This window comes from Schistocerca gregaria, chromosome X (genome assembly GCF_023897955.1).
Source record: "Schistocerca gregaria isolate iqSchGreg1 chromosome X, iqSchGreg1.2, whole genome shotgun sequence".
Classification (NCBI taxonomy): domain Eukaryota; kingdom Metazoa; phylum Arthropoda; class Insecta; order Orthoptera; family Acrididae; genus Schistocerca; species Schistocerca gregaria.
In genome coordinates, this window is record NC_064931.1 from 756,961,614 (window position 1) to 756,979,081 (window position 17,468).

Genomic DNA, 17,468 nt, shown 5'->3' on the forward strand with positions numbered 1-17,468 from the left:
TGTTGTATTATAGTCGGGTAAATATGGTAATCGTATGTGCAATAAATGTAATTGTCTTTGCTATTTACCCTCTTCTTATGACCCCTGTTCACATCAATCTTCATGACATATATTCTACTGAAACATCCATGATTAAGACAGGCATTGCAGGTCCAGTATCTGAACAGTCAATGTAACTGTCTCAAAAATAATGTTGTTCACAACTGACATACATGGTATGTTATCATCAACTGTGTGCAGAAGGCTCACAAAGAGTGTGCCATTTCAACAGTTTTTTTGCCAGATGATGGATTTCCTCCTCGCATCATTTACGATAGAAGTGGATTACATACACTGGAGTGCCAAAGAAACTGGTATAGGAATGTGTATTCAAATACAGAGATATGTAAACAGGCAGAACACAGCACTGTGGTTGGCAACGCTTATATAAGACAACAAGTATCTAGCACAGTTCTTAGATCAGTTACTGCTGCTATAACGGCAGGTTATCAAGATTTAACTGAGTCTGAATGTGCTGTTATAGTCTGCGCACAAGCGATGGGATACAGCATCTCCGAGGCAGCAATGAAGAGGAGATTTTCCAGTACGACCATTTCATGAGTGTACCATGAATATCGGAACTAAGTAAAACATCAAATCTCTGACATCACTGCGGCTGGGGAAAGATCCTGCAAAAAAGGGACCAATGATGACAGAAGAGACTCATTCAATGTGAAAGAATTGCAACCCTTCGGCACATTGCTGCAGATTTCAATGTTGGGCAATCAAGTGTAAGCATGCGAACCATTCAATGAAACATCATCGATATGGGTTTTCGGAGCCGAAGGACCACCCTTGATGACTGCATGATACAAAGCTTTATGCCTTGCTTGGGTCCATCAACACCAACATTGGACTGTTGATGACTGGAAACATGTTGCCTGCTTGGACGAGTTTCAAACTGTATTGAGTGGATAGACATGTTCAAGTATGGAGACAACCTCATGAATCCAAGGACCCTGCATGTCAGCAGGGGACTGTTCAAGTTGGTGGAGGCTCTGTAATGGCATAGGGCATGTGCATTTGAAGTGATATGGGACTCCTGATATGTCTATACACATACTTAAGCATCCTGTCTGATCACCTGCATCAATTTATGTCCATTCCAATGGACTTGGGCAATTCCAGCAGGACAATGCAACACCCTACACATCCAGAATTGCTACAGAGTGGCTCCAGGAACACTCTTCTGAGTTTATACACTTCCACTGACCATCAAAGTTCCCAGACATGAACATTATTGAGCATATTTGGGATTCCTTGCAATGCGCTGTTCAGAAGAGATCTCAACCTCATCGTACTCTTATGAATTTATGGACAGCCCTGCAATTTCATGGTGTCAACTCCCTCCAGAAGTCCTTCAGTTAGTCGAGTCCAGGCCACATTGTGTTGCAGCACTTCTGCGTTCTCATGGGGGCCCTACACGATATTAGGGAGGTGTACCAGTTTCTTTGGCTCTTTGTGTATATATCAACTCCAAATGAGATGTAATGTCATGCTTTCAGTTCACTGAGAAAATTCAGCAATAGCAAGACTCAAGGTAAAATAATCTTCTGGAATTGAAAGGATATGCTCCTGGTCATTACACGAAGCCTAAACTATCATAGGATAATACATCTACAGTGAAATATTTTCAAAACAATAAGCCATTCAAAATTGATGAGCAAAAATGGAGAGATTGTCAACCAGAGGCAAAACTGTTATTTTGCACACTGCAATAAATTAACCTTCTAGCAACTTGCCAAGATGTCAGTGGAATAACGCATGGTCACTGAGATCAGCTGTGGTTTGTTAGCTGCCAAAGGGTTACTGTACACTTCAGCAATATGTTCTCACATTTGTCAAGAGCATCTGTCTAAGCTGTAATTAAAATTATATAAACATAGGATTGATGGTGAGATGACTTTAGGTAACACTCGATGCACTGATCTTCAAGAAGACAGTTTACTTCCACAAAACAAGACCACAAATTGTTACTGGTGAGTGCTTAACAGTTTCGCTGCTGTGAAGTTGTATACATGTTGTGTTATGCTATTTCCCAGGTGCTGATGCCGTATTGCATGTGGTCCCCCTTGAGTTTCCCTACGCATTCTGAGCTACCGATATCTCACTGCTGCAGGTGAGTTACTTCAATACCTTTGTTAATAAAAAAGTTTTTAATATTCATCACACAACATAAGTGCCTCCTTGCATTTTATCATTCACAAAAAGCCTCATTTTGATATCTTGAATCATTTAGGAGCTATAATGATTGTTATGACAACATGGTTAGCACTGTGCAAAGGTGTGAATGGGCATTTTGTGTGCAACTCTCCATCAGATGTAAAACCCGATAACTTGAGAATGAAACATCGTTCTGCTCTCAGTTTGAAATAAAATTTTGATATCTTATCTACATTTCATTCACTGCAATCTATGAGTTAAAATCAATCATATGCAAAGTTTATGCAATGAGTTTTTTCCTCTGCAAACTCTTACAATCTTTCGCAAATGTTTTACTTACTTTGATGGGACGCAGTTAAGTATGTTGGGTAACAAAGCGAAACTTAGTTCTTTATTGAGTGAAGAAATTAGACTGTAATATGTGCTAAATTCAGGTTTTTTCACTTCATAGTTTTTGAATAATTGTATGATTAGTATTTCGTATCAGCCAGAACCAGAATGCCGCCTCTCAGCACAGGTACCAGCAATTGGCAAAAGCCGTCCTCACCACTGAATGCAGAGAGCACATATCTAGCAGTGGAAGTGTTAATTACAGCTACAGTGACTACTAATTACAATTTCGGCTGCATGGAAGTGCATCAGTAATATTTCTGAACTCTGCTTGGTCATTCACAAGATCCACTTTAATCGAACGAAGTTCAAATCGATGTCACAAGTGATTCACTGAAATATTTCAAAGTCTGAAGTAGTCTCACAGGATTGAAAATCTTAAGTTCAAAATAACACAGCAAATTGCTGAAGCCTCAGAATAAGTATCCAAAACTAATTCAAAGTTTATACAGAAGAGCCAACATTGTTGCTAACTCGAAGCTCAGGAATTACATCTCACACCAAATTCTCTAAGTTCTCTGACATTCACCTGAAATGAATTTCAGTATGCCACAAAACTCCAAGAAAAAGTTTAAAACTCTACAGTTCATGACCAGAATTTACACTCAGCACAGCTGAAGTGTACACATGAGTATTGCTTCCTAGACTGACAATGGTTCCTATCCATTACACAAGTGGTGGTGATGGCGGTGGTGGAGATGGAGGAGGAGGATTGGGGATGGGGGTGGGTGGGTGGGTGAATTTGGCAGCTACAGTGATGGCAGGATATGAACCTAAACCATACAGGATTTGGGGAAGGGAGTTAATTGGGAGACACTGTGGATTAAGTAGTGAACGTAATGGATACAAAATCTGAAACATTCTATTAAGTGGTGTGGCTAGAAGCCACATATCTGTCATGAAAATGCTGCATTATGAAACACTTGTCTGATGTTGATGTGTCCTGGAACATGGAATTAGTGGTCTGCTTGAAAACAGTTCTGTGAGTGCACTGTCAAGCTACAGTTAGTGAATGCTTTTCAGAGACCTACTGCTTCATCCAATAGAAATTTGGGTGGCTGCATACACTGATCTGTGCAGACATCAACATGTAATTATAGCTTCTGTGTACACAAGCATAAATGCAATATCCAGAGAGAAACTGATCTCTGCTTCTCTGAGACAGTTTCATTGAAAATTCAGTAATAATAATACACTTGTTGCTCTTAATTGTTCAGTTCCAATCCAGAGTATCCTGCAGTGCCTCTCTTGGCTTAGTATTCTGATTGAGCCTCCAATCTTCCCTTAACAAACTCACACACACCACTTTTCTTTCCACTCTTGCTCTCTACTCCAGAAGTTGGCACCACTGATTTCAAAAGCTAAATGTGCAATCTTCTCCTAATTTTGCCCTTGGAAGTGATGCCATCTCTTTTGTCAGTAAGTAGTTCTCTATAATTAATTGGTTTGAATTTTTAAATATATTTTACTGTTATTTCTTGATTAGTTGTTCAATGTATTATTTCTCTGGTTACTTCTTGTTATTCTGAAAAGTAATCTTACATGAGTTGCTGTTAGGTAATAACATATACACAAAGTAACGTTACACACAGCTCATTCAAGGCATAAAAAGCTTCCTACAATAAGTAAGCAAAAACAGTACCGAGTCTCAAACCTGAAAAGTAATCACCTTTGCAGGTTACATTGTATCTTTTTAAAGAATGTGTCAGTTATTTTTTTTTAAAGTATATTGTTTTGATATTTGTGCTGACCACCTTTCTGGCACAGACCAGTAATTACACAATAATGACTACAGTAAATCTGATAAGGACATACAAAGTTATAATCCTTGACTTTTATGAAAGAAATGTTCAGGTAAACTACACAAAACTTCAATCATGAGTATGTCTCTTAATACGGGGTTCTTCAAATGGTGATGGATCAATGGCAATATTGTGTATTTTTAATTGTGGAGCACAACTTGTACATAGAGATCAGCAACATTTGTGTTTAACAACAGTTTACTTCACATCACAGTTGTGAGCCAATTATCAGCTAACTAGTTCTGGTCTATATGAGCATATTCAGATCTGCGATCAACACAGAATTGTCCACAGAAAAAATCTGAGGAAGTTTACACAGACCAACATCATTTAATTTATTACTGACAACCAAACTTTATTAAACTGTTGATTATGTTTTCTCTAACCACCTACACATAAATATGAAATTTATGACTGTTTGCCATAATGTATGGCTGCTTTCTACCACATCAGGCTCACACCCATAAAGATATAAACTAATAGTGCCACAGCCATAAAGATATAAACTAATAGTGAAATAAGCATGAAAAACTATTATTCCACAATATTTTCTCAATGATAAATATAAATCACATTCTTAAAAAATTTCTCATTAATTAGGGCATTACCTTTCACGAGTTCCAGGTGCATACATGCTGTTTAGTTGATAATGAAGCATTGGATCAATACACTGAGGCGGCAATGACAATCCTGACGATCGTGGCAATGTCCCAGGTGAAAAGCCTGCATGAGGCCTGGCATATTCACTGCAATAATTAATACCGTCAATATGTAAAATGAGGCAAAATGCGTTCACAGATATAGTATGGTCACAAAAGCCCAGGCAATACTTCTTAAATTTAAAATATATCTTAATTTCTTAAGATTTTCATTACCTAAGCCATGTCATACTGATGACTACACATAAAATTGGAAAAGTACTGTATTACGTTTTTATTTTATTTCAAGCAATTGCACTGTTTTTTTTTTTTTTACTCATTAGTTATCTGATGACACTTATTAAAACATAATCAAAAATGTTTATTCAGGCAGTTTCCCCAACTTACATGAAACTGGAAAATCCTGGGCAAAATTCAAATAATTGAAGGAATAAAAGTAACCACTCAACATGTAGTTGAGGTTTTCAGCAGCTGACAGGCATATAAGCAAGACAATACAGATTTGAGGTTTCAGACAATGCCCTCCAATGTTGACTAAAATACGCACATGGGGAGGGGGAGGAGGGGGATACAACAGAGGAAGAGGGATACCATGGAGATTGAAATGTGAATAAAGTGAGACGCATGGGGAATTACTTGATTGAAGAGTGTCCTTAAAAGGCAGCATTCAATCCACAAACCACCTGGCTTCAACTTCTGCTAGCTCCTGTTCCGTACCCACTTCCATTCCTTTCCCTGTACTTCCCACATTATTCCATTCATCTACACTCACATTTTCCTCTCTATGGTGTTCCTCTTCCTCAGTTTTCTCTCTCTACCACCTCCTTATCCCTCCATGTCATTGTAAGCCACAAGCAGTTTCACATGTGTCACAAGCAGGGCAGGTTTCCCAGAGCCACATTCCAATCTCATTCCCTTGCTGCCTCTCCCTCTTAGCTGTTACCATCCTTTCCTCCGTGCCCCACCCTGCCTCTTTGGTCCTCTTTAAAAATCCACTTGACACAACCCCTCAGCTGAGCTGAGCTGCACTGCCAGGACATTGTTGCTTGAAGCTATGTTCTTTCTGGGACTGTCAACCACTTTAACAATCAACTATATGGTGAGTGCTTATCTTTACTTGTACCATTATTTGTATTCCCCATTACACTGCTGTTGCATTTTTCATGTTACAGTGTAATCAAGTCATATCAGTAGCACCCTAATCATGCAGCACATTGCAAAAGTTGACATATATGGAATACACTGACAAACAAATATCAATTTTTTAAAATGCCTTTCATGACACCCTTACTACTAAAAAGTCACCTTTTATGCTAATGCAGATACCAATATCTTACACCAGCATAACTCACTCAAAATTGATCCAAACAGAGCATTTAACACTGCATAGTGTGTCCCACTTTACATAAACGGTTAAAGGTATCATTACATGTTTCTCAACAAGAGATATGTGTGGTAAACCCACAGTTACCACTATCTTAAGCCGTCTGCCTCACTCCAGATCTGTACACTGTGCCAGCTGCACGTGCAACTTGCTGCACCAGCACACCACAGCTGTTACTCAATGTACTGGGCTAAGTCTCGCTAGCCACAGATGTGAGGATCAACCATTGACCTGCAGTGCAAATCTACAATGCCAGCTGCACACACTGACTCAAAACTAGTCTCACCAACATCAGTTCTGTCTACACTGGTCTATATCTTGGCCGAAGTGAGCCTTCCGGTTTAATTCTACACCATGCTGTGAACTATTACCTATTGTGCAGCCTTCAAGATTTGGTTGTTATTATGCTACTGACATAGTATCACCACTGGGCAGTATCATGACTGCACATTGTCCACCAATAAAAAGATTACAAAAAAAATCAGTGTTTGGGTCGTGGCATCTGGTGACTGCAGAGTGAACTTGTATGTGTTTCATTGCTCGAACTGTGAAAACTTGCATGCAAATTTCAGCACTTGACTGACGCTATATGACAGCGACCTTTTCCATGACCTACAGACTTTGTTTACTGCACAGTCACCAACGTTTCCTTCTTTCCTGTCACCATGGCTGAACCATCTCTTGCCCCTGTTATGCAACAACTGATGGTTCATCAAGTGGCATATCAAAAACATATGGAGGACCTCCTAGCCAGACTACTACAACAGCCAACAATAAATCCTTCACTGTTCCTGCCGTATGAGGGAAAATCGAAAGACTGGAACTCACTGCGATAGCACTTTAAGGTATTTATGGTATGTGATGATGATGCTGCTAAATCCCTTTTCTTATCATGGATACCGCCACAAACTTTTCATTTGTTGTGCAATCTGGCCCTTCTGACAGAACCTGATAACCTGACTTTCAACAAAATTACTCATTGTTAAGTGCTCAGTATCAAAGATACTGTCGTGATTTCTGCTCCCCTCGAGTTTTATCAATGTCACAAGCAAGTGTCAATCTTATCAAGCTTTGCAGCTGAACTCCAGGGGACAAGTCACTAACACAAGTTTTTTCTGCCTACCACCAAGGAATATTGTGCAGAATGCACGGTCAGAGGTGTGATTGTCCATGCAGCACCTAATAAAGAGTTTTAGTTAAAAGCCTTACAGTTTGATGACCCTTTGTAAGACAAGGTCACACACTTGGACACATTTGCATCTTTTGGAGTTTCCATCATGGATAGCGCAAACCTGGTCCTCAGAGAATGTTCCTTATTCACAACTGGACATGCTTTGCACTAAACTCTTCTGCTCTGGGAAAAGTGAAGAATTTCTAAGCTCACATTTCGCAGAAACCTACAGCACTGCCTCATGTCCTCCTCCTCCTCCTCCCCCCCCCCCCCCCCCCCCACCTGTGGTGTCACTGTGACTCAGGGACCAGGTCAGGGCTGAATTAGACATGTTGCATGCATTGGATGTGATATTTCCTGTATCACTGAATCAGCATGCTGCTACTCTTGTTGTCATCAGGAAACCATGAGACAAACCCACACTGTGCAGGGACTTCAAGGCCACAGTGAATCTCAAGGCCAAAGTTAATCTCAAGGCCAAAGTTAATCTCAAGGCCAAAGTTAATCTCAAGGCCACAATGAATCTCAAGGCAGCAGGGACACATACCCATATACATCATTTAAAAACTGGAGGAACTGTATGCAAAGCTGGTGGATGGACACTACTTCTACAAATTGACCTCACCGAGGAGTACTTACAGCTCCTGTTAGATGAATGTCCACAGAAGATATTGTTGATTAATACACTGTACGGTTTGCACAAATATAAGCAGCTGGCTTTCACGGTCTCCAGTGCCCCAGCAATTTTCCAAATTTCCTGAAACAGCTGCTTCGCAATGTGCTGGATTCCATTAACTATTTTGATGAAAGAATCGTCACAGAAAATTCTACCGCGCAGCACTTAGTGAACCGAAGTCACTGTTTTTCGTTTTGCAGGAGGCACAATTAAAGTGCAATCTCAGCACATGTTAATTTTTTCAGCCTTCATTGTAGCACTTAGGCCACATCCTTTCTCGTGATGGACTATCACCAACACAGTCGCACATCGAAGTGACCCCACCCATGCCTAGGCCGATGAACGTCAAGCAGCTCCTGGTGTTTCTGAGTAAAATTACATATTATGAAAAATTCATTCCAGTGGCATCTCAAATAGCTCAGTTGTTACATCACCTGGGTAAGAAGGGAGTGGTTTTTACATAGTCGGCTGCATGTGGAACAACATTCTGGGAACTCAAACAGTACCAACTCTCAGCACCTTGTTTGGCAATATTCCAAACTGGGAAGCAGGTAGTGTTGGTGAGCAATGCATCATATCTTGGGATGCGGCCAGCCTCACTCACTAGGAGTATGATGGTTCAGAGCATCCCACAGCTTAAACTTTAAAAACCTTCATTTCTGCAGAAATGAAATACTCTCAAATTGAGAAGAAACACTGGTAATTATATCCACTTTCAAGAAATTTCATGTCTTTCATTATGGCACCAAGTTCCACATGGTAACAAACAATAAGCCATCCATCTTGTTGTTCAACCCAACAACTCATGTCCCAGGTCATACTGCTCATTGTCTACAGCACTTGGCACTGTACGTCTCTCAAGATATACCAATGAAATCCACTTCAGAAGGACATCCTAGCACGCAAATGTGGACACACTTTCTCGTCTATGAGGCACAACAAGTGATGGACAACTTTCCCATTACAGGAGCCTACATGCATGCTACCACAGAGGCAACACTATTTTCAAACAAATTCGCACCTACATCTTGAGAAGGTGCCCTGAGCAATGGGCTAAGCAACAATCTACTCTTCTTCAGCATTACTAAGGGCAGTGGCACCTTTTGCTTTTGCCCTACAACAACACATCTTACAGCTGCTGCATCAGGGGCATTGGGGAACTTCCAACACCAAGCTACCTGCCTGGAGTGAGTATTGGCCAGGCATCGACCAAGACATGGAGAACCTCATCTGTCAATACACTAAATGTGTTGAACGAAAGACAGCCACATCGCAAGTTTTCCCCCCCTGATTTTTGCATGCCCATTACTGAACACCATGGGTCTCATCATCACTGATGCTATTTCCAGGTTCTCATATACACTGAAGCACCAAAGAAACTGGTATAGGCATGTGTATTCAAATACAGAGAGATGTAAACAAACAGAATATGGCGCTGCGGTCGGCAACGCCTATATAAGACAACAAGTTCTGGCGCAGTTCTTAGATAGGTTACTGCTGCTATAATGGCAGGTTATGAAGATTTAAGCGAGTTTGAACATGGTGTTATGGTCGGTGCATGAGCAATGGGAAACAGCATCTCCGATGTAGCGATGAAGTGGAGATTTTCCTGCATGACCATTTCACGGTGTACCGTGAATATCAGGAATCCGGTAAAGCATGAAATCTCTGACATTGCTGCAATCAAAGATCCAACAAGAATGGGACCAACTATGGCTGAAGAGACTTGTTCAGTGTGATAGAAGCACAACCCTTCCGCAAACTACTGCAGATTTCGATGCTAGGCCATCAACAAGTGTCAGCGTGCGAACCATTCAATGAAACACCATCGATATGGGCTTTTGGTGGCATCAAGCCTGAAACTGGACTGTTGATGGCTGGAAACATGTTGCCTAGTTGGACGAGTCTTATTTAAAATTGTATTAAGCAGATGGACATGTACGGTATGGAGGCAACCTCATGAATCCACAGACGCTGCATATCAGCAGGGGACTGTTCAAGCTGATTGCAGCTCTGTAATGGTGTGGGACGTGTGCAGCTGGAATGCTATGGGACCCCTAATATGTCTAGCTACAACTCTTGACAAGGGACACGTACATAAGCATCCCGTCTGATCACCTGCATCCATTCATGTCCACTGTGCATTCTGACGGACTTGGCCAATTCCAGCAGGACAATGTGACACTTCACACATCCAGAATTACTACAGAGTGGCTCCAGGAACACTCTCCTGACTTTAACCACTTCCACTGGCCACGAATCTTCCCAGATATGAACATTATTGGGCATATCTAGGATGCATTACAATGTGCTGTTCAGAAGAGATCTCCACCAACTCACACTCGTACAGATTTATGGACCGCCCTTTTGCCTAGTTGGATGAGTCTTATTTAAAATTGTATTAAGCAGATGGACATGTACGGTATGGAGGCAACCTCATGAATCCACAGACGCTGCATATCAGCAGGGGACTGTTCAAGCTGATTGCAGCTCTGTAATGGTGTGGGACGTGTGCAGCTGGAATGCTATGGGACCCCTAATATGTCTAGCTACAACTCTTGACAAGGGACACGTACATAAGCATCCTGTCTGATCACCTGCATCCATTCATGTCCACTGTGCATTCTGACGGACTTGGCCAATTCCAGCAGGACAATGTGACACTTCACACATCCAGAATTACTACAGAGTGGCTCCAGGAACACTCTCCTGACTTTAACCACTTCCACTGGCCACGAATCTTCCCAGATATGAACATTATTGGGCATATCTAGGATGCATTACAATGTGCTGTTCAGAAGAGATCTCCACCAACTCACACTCGTACAGATTTATGGACCGCCCTGCAGGATTCATGGTGTCAGTTCCCTCCAGCACTACTTCAGACATTGGTCGAGTCCATGCCACATCATGTTGCGACACTTCTGCATTCTCATTTTTTTTATTCTTCACAGTATATTGTTAACTGCCATACAACCACAGTGGAATACACAGTGACAGCGCTGTTGAAGATTTTCCATCATCGAGGGCCTGCCACAGACATAAACGATAGACAAAGGTCCACAATTTCCATTGGAGCCTATGTGAATTTCTGCGCTGGAGTGATGCACACCTGTTCACCGACTTTACATCCACAAAAGGCACCCTGACATTTTTATAAATTCATATCTGAGCTCTTGCATGGACATCAAACCCATTCTCTCTTGCATTTACTCCTCCTTGCACACAAAGACCCCCCCCCCCACCTCCCCCAATTCCTTCTCCCCCTCTCCAAAGTTACAGCCTGGGATGCAGGTGTGGGGACCCAGAGATTTGGCCGACAAGATTGATTGTCCCCCCTCCCCATCCACCAGTCATCAGCAATGAGGATGATGGGTTTTATCCCTGATACCAGAAACCAGACTATCACCTGACAACAAAACCAGTTCTAGTTACTCATCTGCAGCCCCCTGTCTGTTTCTCCGCAGTCCTCCCACTGCATCCCATTTTCCCATCCTTCAGTGGAAGAAGAGCTCATCCTTGACCCCACTCCCCCGTCCTCCTCCAACTGACCCCCACTAATGCAACTGTTAGTTATCCCAGGCTACCACAATCACAAGGGAAGAATACAACCTCACCAATGGCTTCCCCACCCCGGAGCAGACCAAGGTTTTTGATCAAGTTACCACAGCTGGGAACATTCCCAGCAGGTGCACCAGCAGAGCAGCAGCCATTCTAGAGCACAGATGTCATCACGACATCACCTCCAGTGTCCACTGCTTCACCCATGTTTCCACCACTGCCCACTTGGCTCAACCAACACCGACTAGCCACTTTCAGCTTTATGTCCAAGTGCCCACAGACCAGGGAGTCCTGGAATCAGGGCCATCATGGGAGGCTGCAGAAGACATGGAGGTCATACACGTTATTCCCCAGTCAGTGCAGGGCCAGGCATAGAGGGTCTCTTTCCCCCCCCCCCCCCCCCCAAACCCCCACCCCCAACACCACAACCCAGGAGTGCAAGGCTGTGGTAAATCCATAGTTACCACTACCTTAAGCCACCTGCCTTGTTCCAGACCCACCAGCCACACATGCAACTCACTGCATCAGCACACTACAGTTGTTCCTCAATGTACCAAGGTAAGGCTCTTTAGCTGCGGATGCAGGAATCGGTACCAGAGACTCCACCATCGACCTCCAGCACACGTCTATAAAACCAGATGTGTGAGCCGACTCCAAAACTGTTGCCAGCAACTTCAGTGCTGTCTGCACAGGTCTATATATAGGTCAACCTCAACCACATGGGCTTCAGTCTACTCTGGGCTGTGAACCATTACTTACTGTGCAGCCCTCAAGATCTGAACATTGTTATGCTATGGACCTAATATAGCCTATGGGCAGTTTCATGATTGTGCAGCGTGTCATCACATGTTGTAATCTACCAAAAAGATAACACAAAATACTGTTTGTTTGTGTTGTGTGCCACAACAGAGAGCATAAACAAAAGTGTGAGCATTTTTAGGTCAGGGTATTATTCGTGACTAGGGATTTTTGTAAGTGGAACTGAGGCCTTATTTTAATAGCATGCAATACCTCTTAAAATAATGGATGTAAAAGTAAGCACTGAAATATTTTACACAAATTAAAGTAAAATCTGCTAAAAAGGGGAGGTCAAGACTGAGACTAAAGTATAGTTTCAACTCTGTTACATCATATCTTTACCACAGGGTAAAATTATCCAGTGCTAACACAATGTGCATCCTTTTCTAACGAACTTCATTACTACATTTGCAAAAACTTACTGGTAACATTAACAAGCACTATTCTTTCCACAAACTCCTAAATATCATTTAAAAGATACATCGTTACATTTAAAACTATCATAGTCATAACTGCCGTCTGCTTCACATCTGCTGTGCAGTAAGCTACATTAATTTAAGTATTAACTGTGTTTTTCTTACCTGTCACTCATTTTTCCGTGTGTTTTTGCTTTTAGGGAGCTTTAATTTTCGAGTACTAATAATAGTGTTCCATAGATTTTGTGTTTGTTTTGAATACAGTCAGAGAAAGTCCCTTTAATCAGCTGTAGTGCCAGTAGTGCTAGTGTTTGTTTTGAACACAGTCCAGGGACAGGTAGCGCTTATTTTCATTGTTTCCAACAAGAAGTGTCTAGTAACCACAGTTTAGTCAGCCAGCAGCCACCTTTAGTGAATTAGCAGTCTAGTTAAAAGTTGATTAACTCTCTACAGTAAATTGTTAATTTCTTAGGATGTATGGGATGTGTGACTGCTGTGTATGGATGCAGGAGGAGCTGGCCACTGTTTGCGAACAGCTGAACGTGCTGATAGCTGCGGTCAGCCGTCTTCAGGCTGCTGCCTTGGAGTGTAGTGGCAGAGGGGAGTCTGGTGCGTTGCATGGTACACGCCAGGTGTTACATGCTTCACCCATGGTCCCTGCTGTCAAGACACCTTCGCGGGTACTGGGCACGGTTGGGCCACCCTCTCCCCAAGGGGAGTGGCGGGTTCGGCGGTGTTCGGGTCGCACAAGGCAGAGGGTCAATGTGGAGGCTGTCCATGTGGCATCGCCCACTCTGCCTGTGAGTGGACATGTGGCCACTCCTTCAGCAAGGTCCAAGCAGGCACATGGGGAGAGGGGTTTACTAGTGATTGGGAACTCCAATGTTAGGCGGGCGATGGAGTCCCTTAGGGAAATAGCGGAAAGGTCGGGGAAGAAGGCCAGTGTTCACTCTGTCTGCTTGCCGGGAGGGGGGTCTCATTCGAGATGTGGTGGAGGAGCTGCCGGTGGCGATAGAGAGCACTGCGTGCACCTGACTGCAAATTGTTGCTCATGTCGGCGTCTGGGTTCAGAGGTCATCCTCAGTTCATAAAGGCGGTTGGTGGAGTTGGTGAAGTTGGAAAGCCTCGCTCGCGGGGTGGAATCTGAGCTAACTATTTGTAGTATCGTTCCCAGAACCTATCGCGGTCCTCTGGTTTGGAGCCAAGTGGAAGGCTGAAACCAGAGGCTCAGACGATTCTGCAGAGATTTGGGGTGCAAATTTCTCGACCTCCGCTATTGGGTGGAGAAATGTAGGGTCCCCCTGAATAGGTCAGGCGTCCACTACACGCAGGAAGCGGCTACAAGGGTAGCGGAGTACGTGTGGAGTGCACATGTGGGGTTTTTAGGTTAGAGAATTCCCTCCCTAGGCCTGACAAGACGCCTCCTGAGACGCGACAAGGTAGTAGTAGGCAAAACGCAACGGGAAATAACAATATTAATGTGGTAACAGAAAACTGCAGGAGAGTATAGAAAGGTCCCAGAACTGCTGTCATTAATAAACGGTCACAATGCCCACATAGTACTAGGGACCGATAGTTGGCTGCAACGAGATGCAAACAGTAATCAAATTCTGAACTCAGATTGGAATGTATACCGCAGAGACAGGCTGGACAGTGAAGGGGAATACATGTTTATAGCGATAAAAAGTGCAATAGTATCGAAGGAAATTGACGTTGATCCGAAATCTGAAATAATTTGGGTGAAGGTCATGGTTAAAGCAGGCTCAAACATGGTAATTGGATGTCTCTATAGGCCCCCTGGCTCAGCAGCTGTTGTGGCAGAGCACCTGAAGGAAAATTTGGAAAATATTTTGTGTAGATTTCCCAATCATGTTATAGTTCTGGGTGGAGATTTTAATTTGCCAGATATAGACTGGGAGACGCAAGCATTTATAGCAGGTGGCAGGGACAAAGACTCCAGTAAAAATTTTTAAGTGCGTTATCTGAAAACTATCTCGAGCAGTTAAACACAGATCCAACTCGTGGCGATAACATATTAGACCTTCTGGTGACAAACAGACCCAAACTATTTGAAACAGTTAATGCAGAATAGGGAAACAGCGATCATAAGCAGTTACTACACTGACGATTTCAGCCATAAATAGAAATATTAAGAAATGTAGGAAGACTTTTCTATTTAGCAAAAGTGACAAAAAGCAGATTTCAGAGTACTTGACGGCTCAACACAAAAGTTTTGTCTCAAGTACAAATAGTGTTGAGGATCAGTGGACAAAGTTCAAAACCATCATACAATATGCATTAGATGAGTATGTGCAAAGCAAGTTCGTAAGAGATGGAAAAGAGCCACCGTGGTACAACAACCAAGTTAGAAAACTGCTGCGAAAGCAAATGGAACTTCACAGCAAGCATAAATGATAGCCAAAGCCTTGCAGACAAACAAAAATTACACAAAGCAAAGTGTGGTGTGAGGAGGGCTATGCGAGAGGCATTCAACGAATTCAAAAGTAAAGTTCTATGTACTGACTTGACTTGGCAGAATATCCTAAGAAATTTTGGTCTTATGTCAAGGTGGATCAAAACAAAATGGCCAGACACTCTGTGACCAAAATGGTGCTGAAACAGAGGATGACAGACTAAAGGCCGAAATACTAAATGTCTTTTTCCAAGTCTGTTTCACAGAGGAAGACTGCACTGTACTTCCTTCTCTAGATTGTCGCACAAATGACAAAAAGGTAGATATCGAAATAGATGACGGGGATAGAAAAACAATTAAAATCGCTCAAAAGAGGGAAGGCCACTGGACCTGATGGGATACCAGTTCGATTTTACACAGAGAACGCGAAGGAACTTGCCCCCTTCTTGCAGCGGTGTACCGTAGGTGTCTACAAGAACATAGCATTCCAAAGGATTGGAAAAGGGCACAGGTCATCCCTGTTTTCAAGAAGGGACGTTGAACAGATGTGCAGAACTATAGACCTATATCTCTAATGTCGATCAGCAGTAGAATTTTGGAACGCATATTATGTTCAAGTATAATGACTTTTCTGGAGACTAGAAATCTACTCTGTAGGAATCAGCATGGGTTTCAAAAAAGACGATCTTGTGAAACCCAGCTCGCGCTATTCGTCCACGAGACTCAGAGGGCCATAGACACGGGTTCCCAGGTAGATGACATGTTTCTTGACTTCCGCAAGGCATTTGATACATTTCCCCACGTCATTTACTGAACAAAGTAAGAGTATATGGACTATCAGACCAACTGTGTGATTGGATTGAAGAGTTCCTAGATAACAGAACGCAGCATGTCATTCTCAATGGAGAGAAGTCTTCCAAAGTAAGAGTGATTTCAGGTGTGCCACAGGGGAGTGTAGTAGGACCATTGCTATTCACAATATACATAAATGACCTTGTGGATGACATCGGAAGTTCACTGAGGCTCTTTGCGGATGATGCTGTAATATATCAAGAGGTTTTGAATACATAGAAAGAAAGATCCTTTATCATTTAGATACAATAACAGCAGGTCAGCAACTGGAAGCAGTTAATTCCATAAATTGCCTGGGAGTAGGCATTAGGAGTGATTTAAAATGGAATGATCATACAAAGTCGATCATCGGCACAGTATGTGCCAGACAGAGATTCATTGGAAGAATCCTAAGGAAATGCAATCTGAAAACAAAGGAAGTAGGTTACAGTACACTTGTTTGCCCACTGCTTGAATACTTCTCACCGGTGTGGGATCCATACCAGATAGGGTTGACAGAAGAGAGCGAGAAGATCCAACGGAGAGAAGCACGCTTCGTTACAGGATCATTTAATAATCGCGAAAGCGTTACGGGGATGATAGATAAACTCCAGTGGAAGGCTCTGCAGGAAAGATGCTACGTAGCTCGGTAGGGGCTTTTGTTGAAGTTTCGAGAACACACCTTCACCAAGGAGTCAAGCAGTACATTGTTCCCTCCTACGTATTTCTCGCGAAGAGACCATGAGGATAAAATCAGAAAGATTAAGAGCCCACACAGAGGCATACCGACAACCTTCCTTTCCACGAACAATACGAGTCTGGAATAGAAGGGAGAACTGATAGAGGTACTCAAAGTACCCTCCGTCAGACACCATCAGGTGGCTTGCGGAGTATGGATGTAGATGTGGATGTATATGTAGAATATCTTTGAACACAAAGTTCAGATTATCAACAATACAATAAAATTCTAGTACACTTGCCCTCAATGAATTACAGGATAGTGCCTGCCAAGAATATTAAACATATTATACGTTCCTGTTGTCAGGTGTTATTTCCAATTCAGTATGGATTTAAGGTAGCACCTGCCTGCCTAGTGTCAGTGAAATCCGGCCAGCAAATCATATCCTGAGCAACATAATGTCTTCAGTCACCCACTATTTCTTTT

At 42.5% G+C, this 17,468-nt stretch overlaps 1 protein-coding gene across 9 annotated transcripts in view; it reads right to left on the reverse strand.

Moving 5' to 3' along the window:
* Positions 1 to 17,468, reverse strand: part of LOC126298725 (uncharacterized) — a 168,042-nt gene that overhangs the window by 47,502 nt on the left and 103,072 nt on the right. For all 9 annotated transcript variants that reach the window (XM_049990160.1, XM_049990162.1, XM_049990157.1 and 6 more), the window contains one exon: positions 5,003 to 5,140. In XM_049990160.1, coding sequence (XP_049846117.1) covers positions 5,003 to 5,140 — 138 coding nt within the window. The remainder of the gene's footprint in view (positions 1 to 5,002; positions 5,141 to 17,468) is intronic.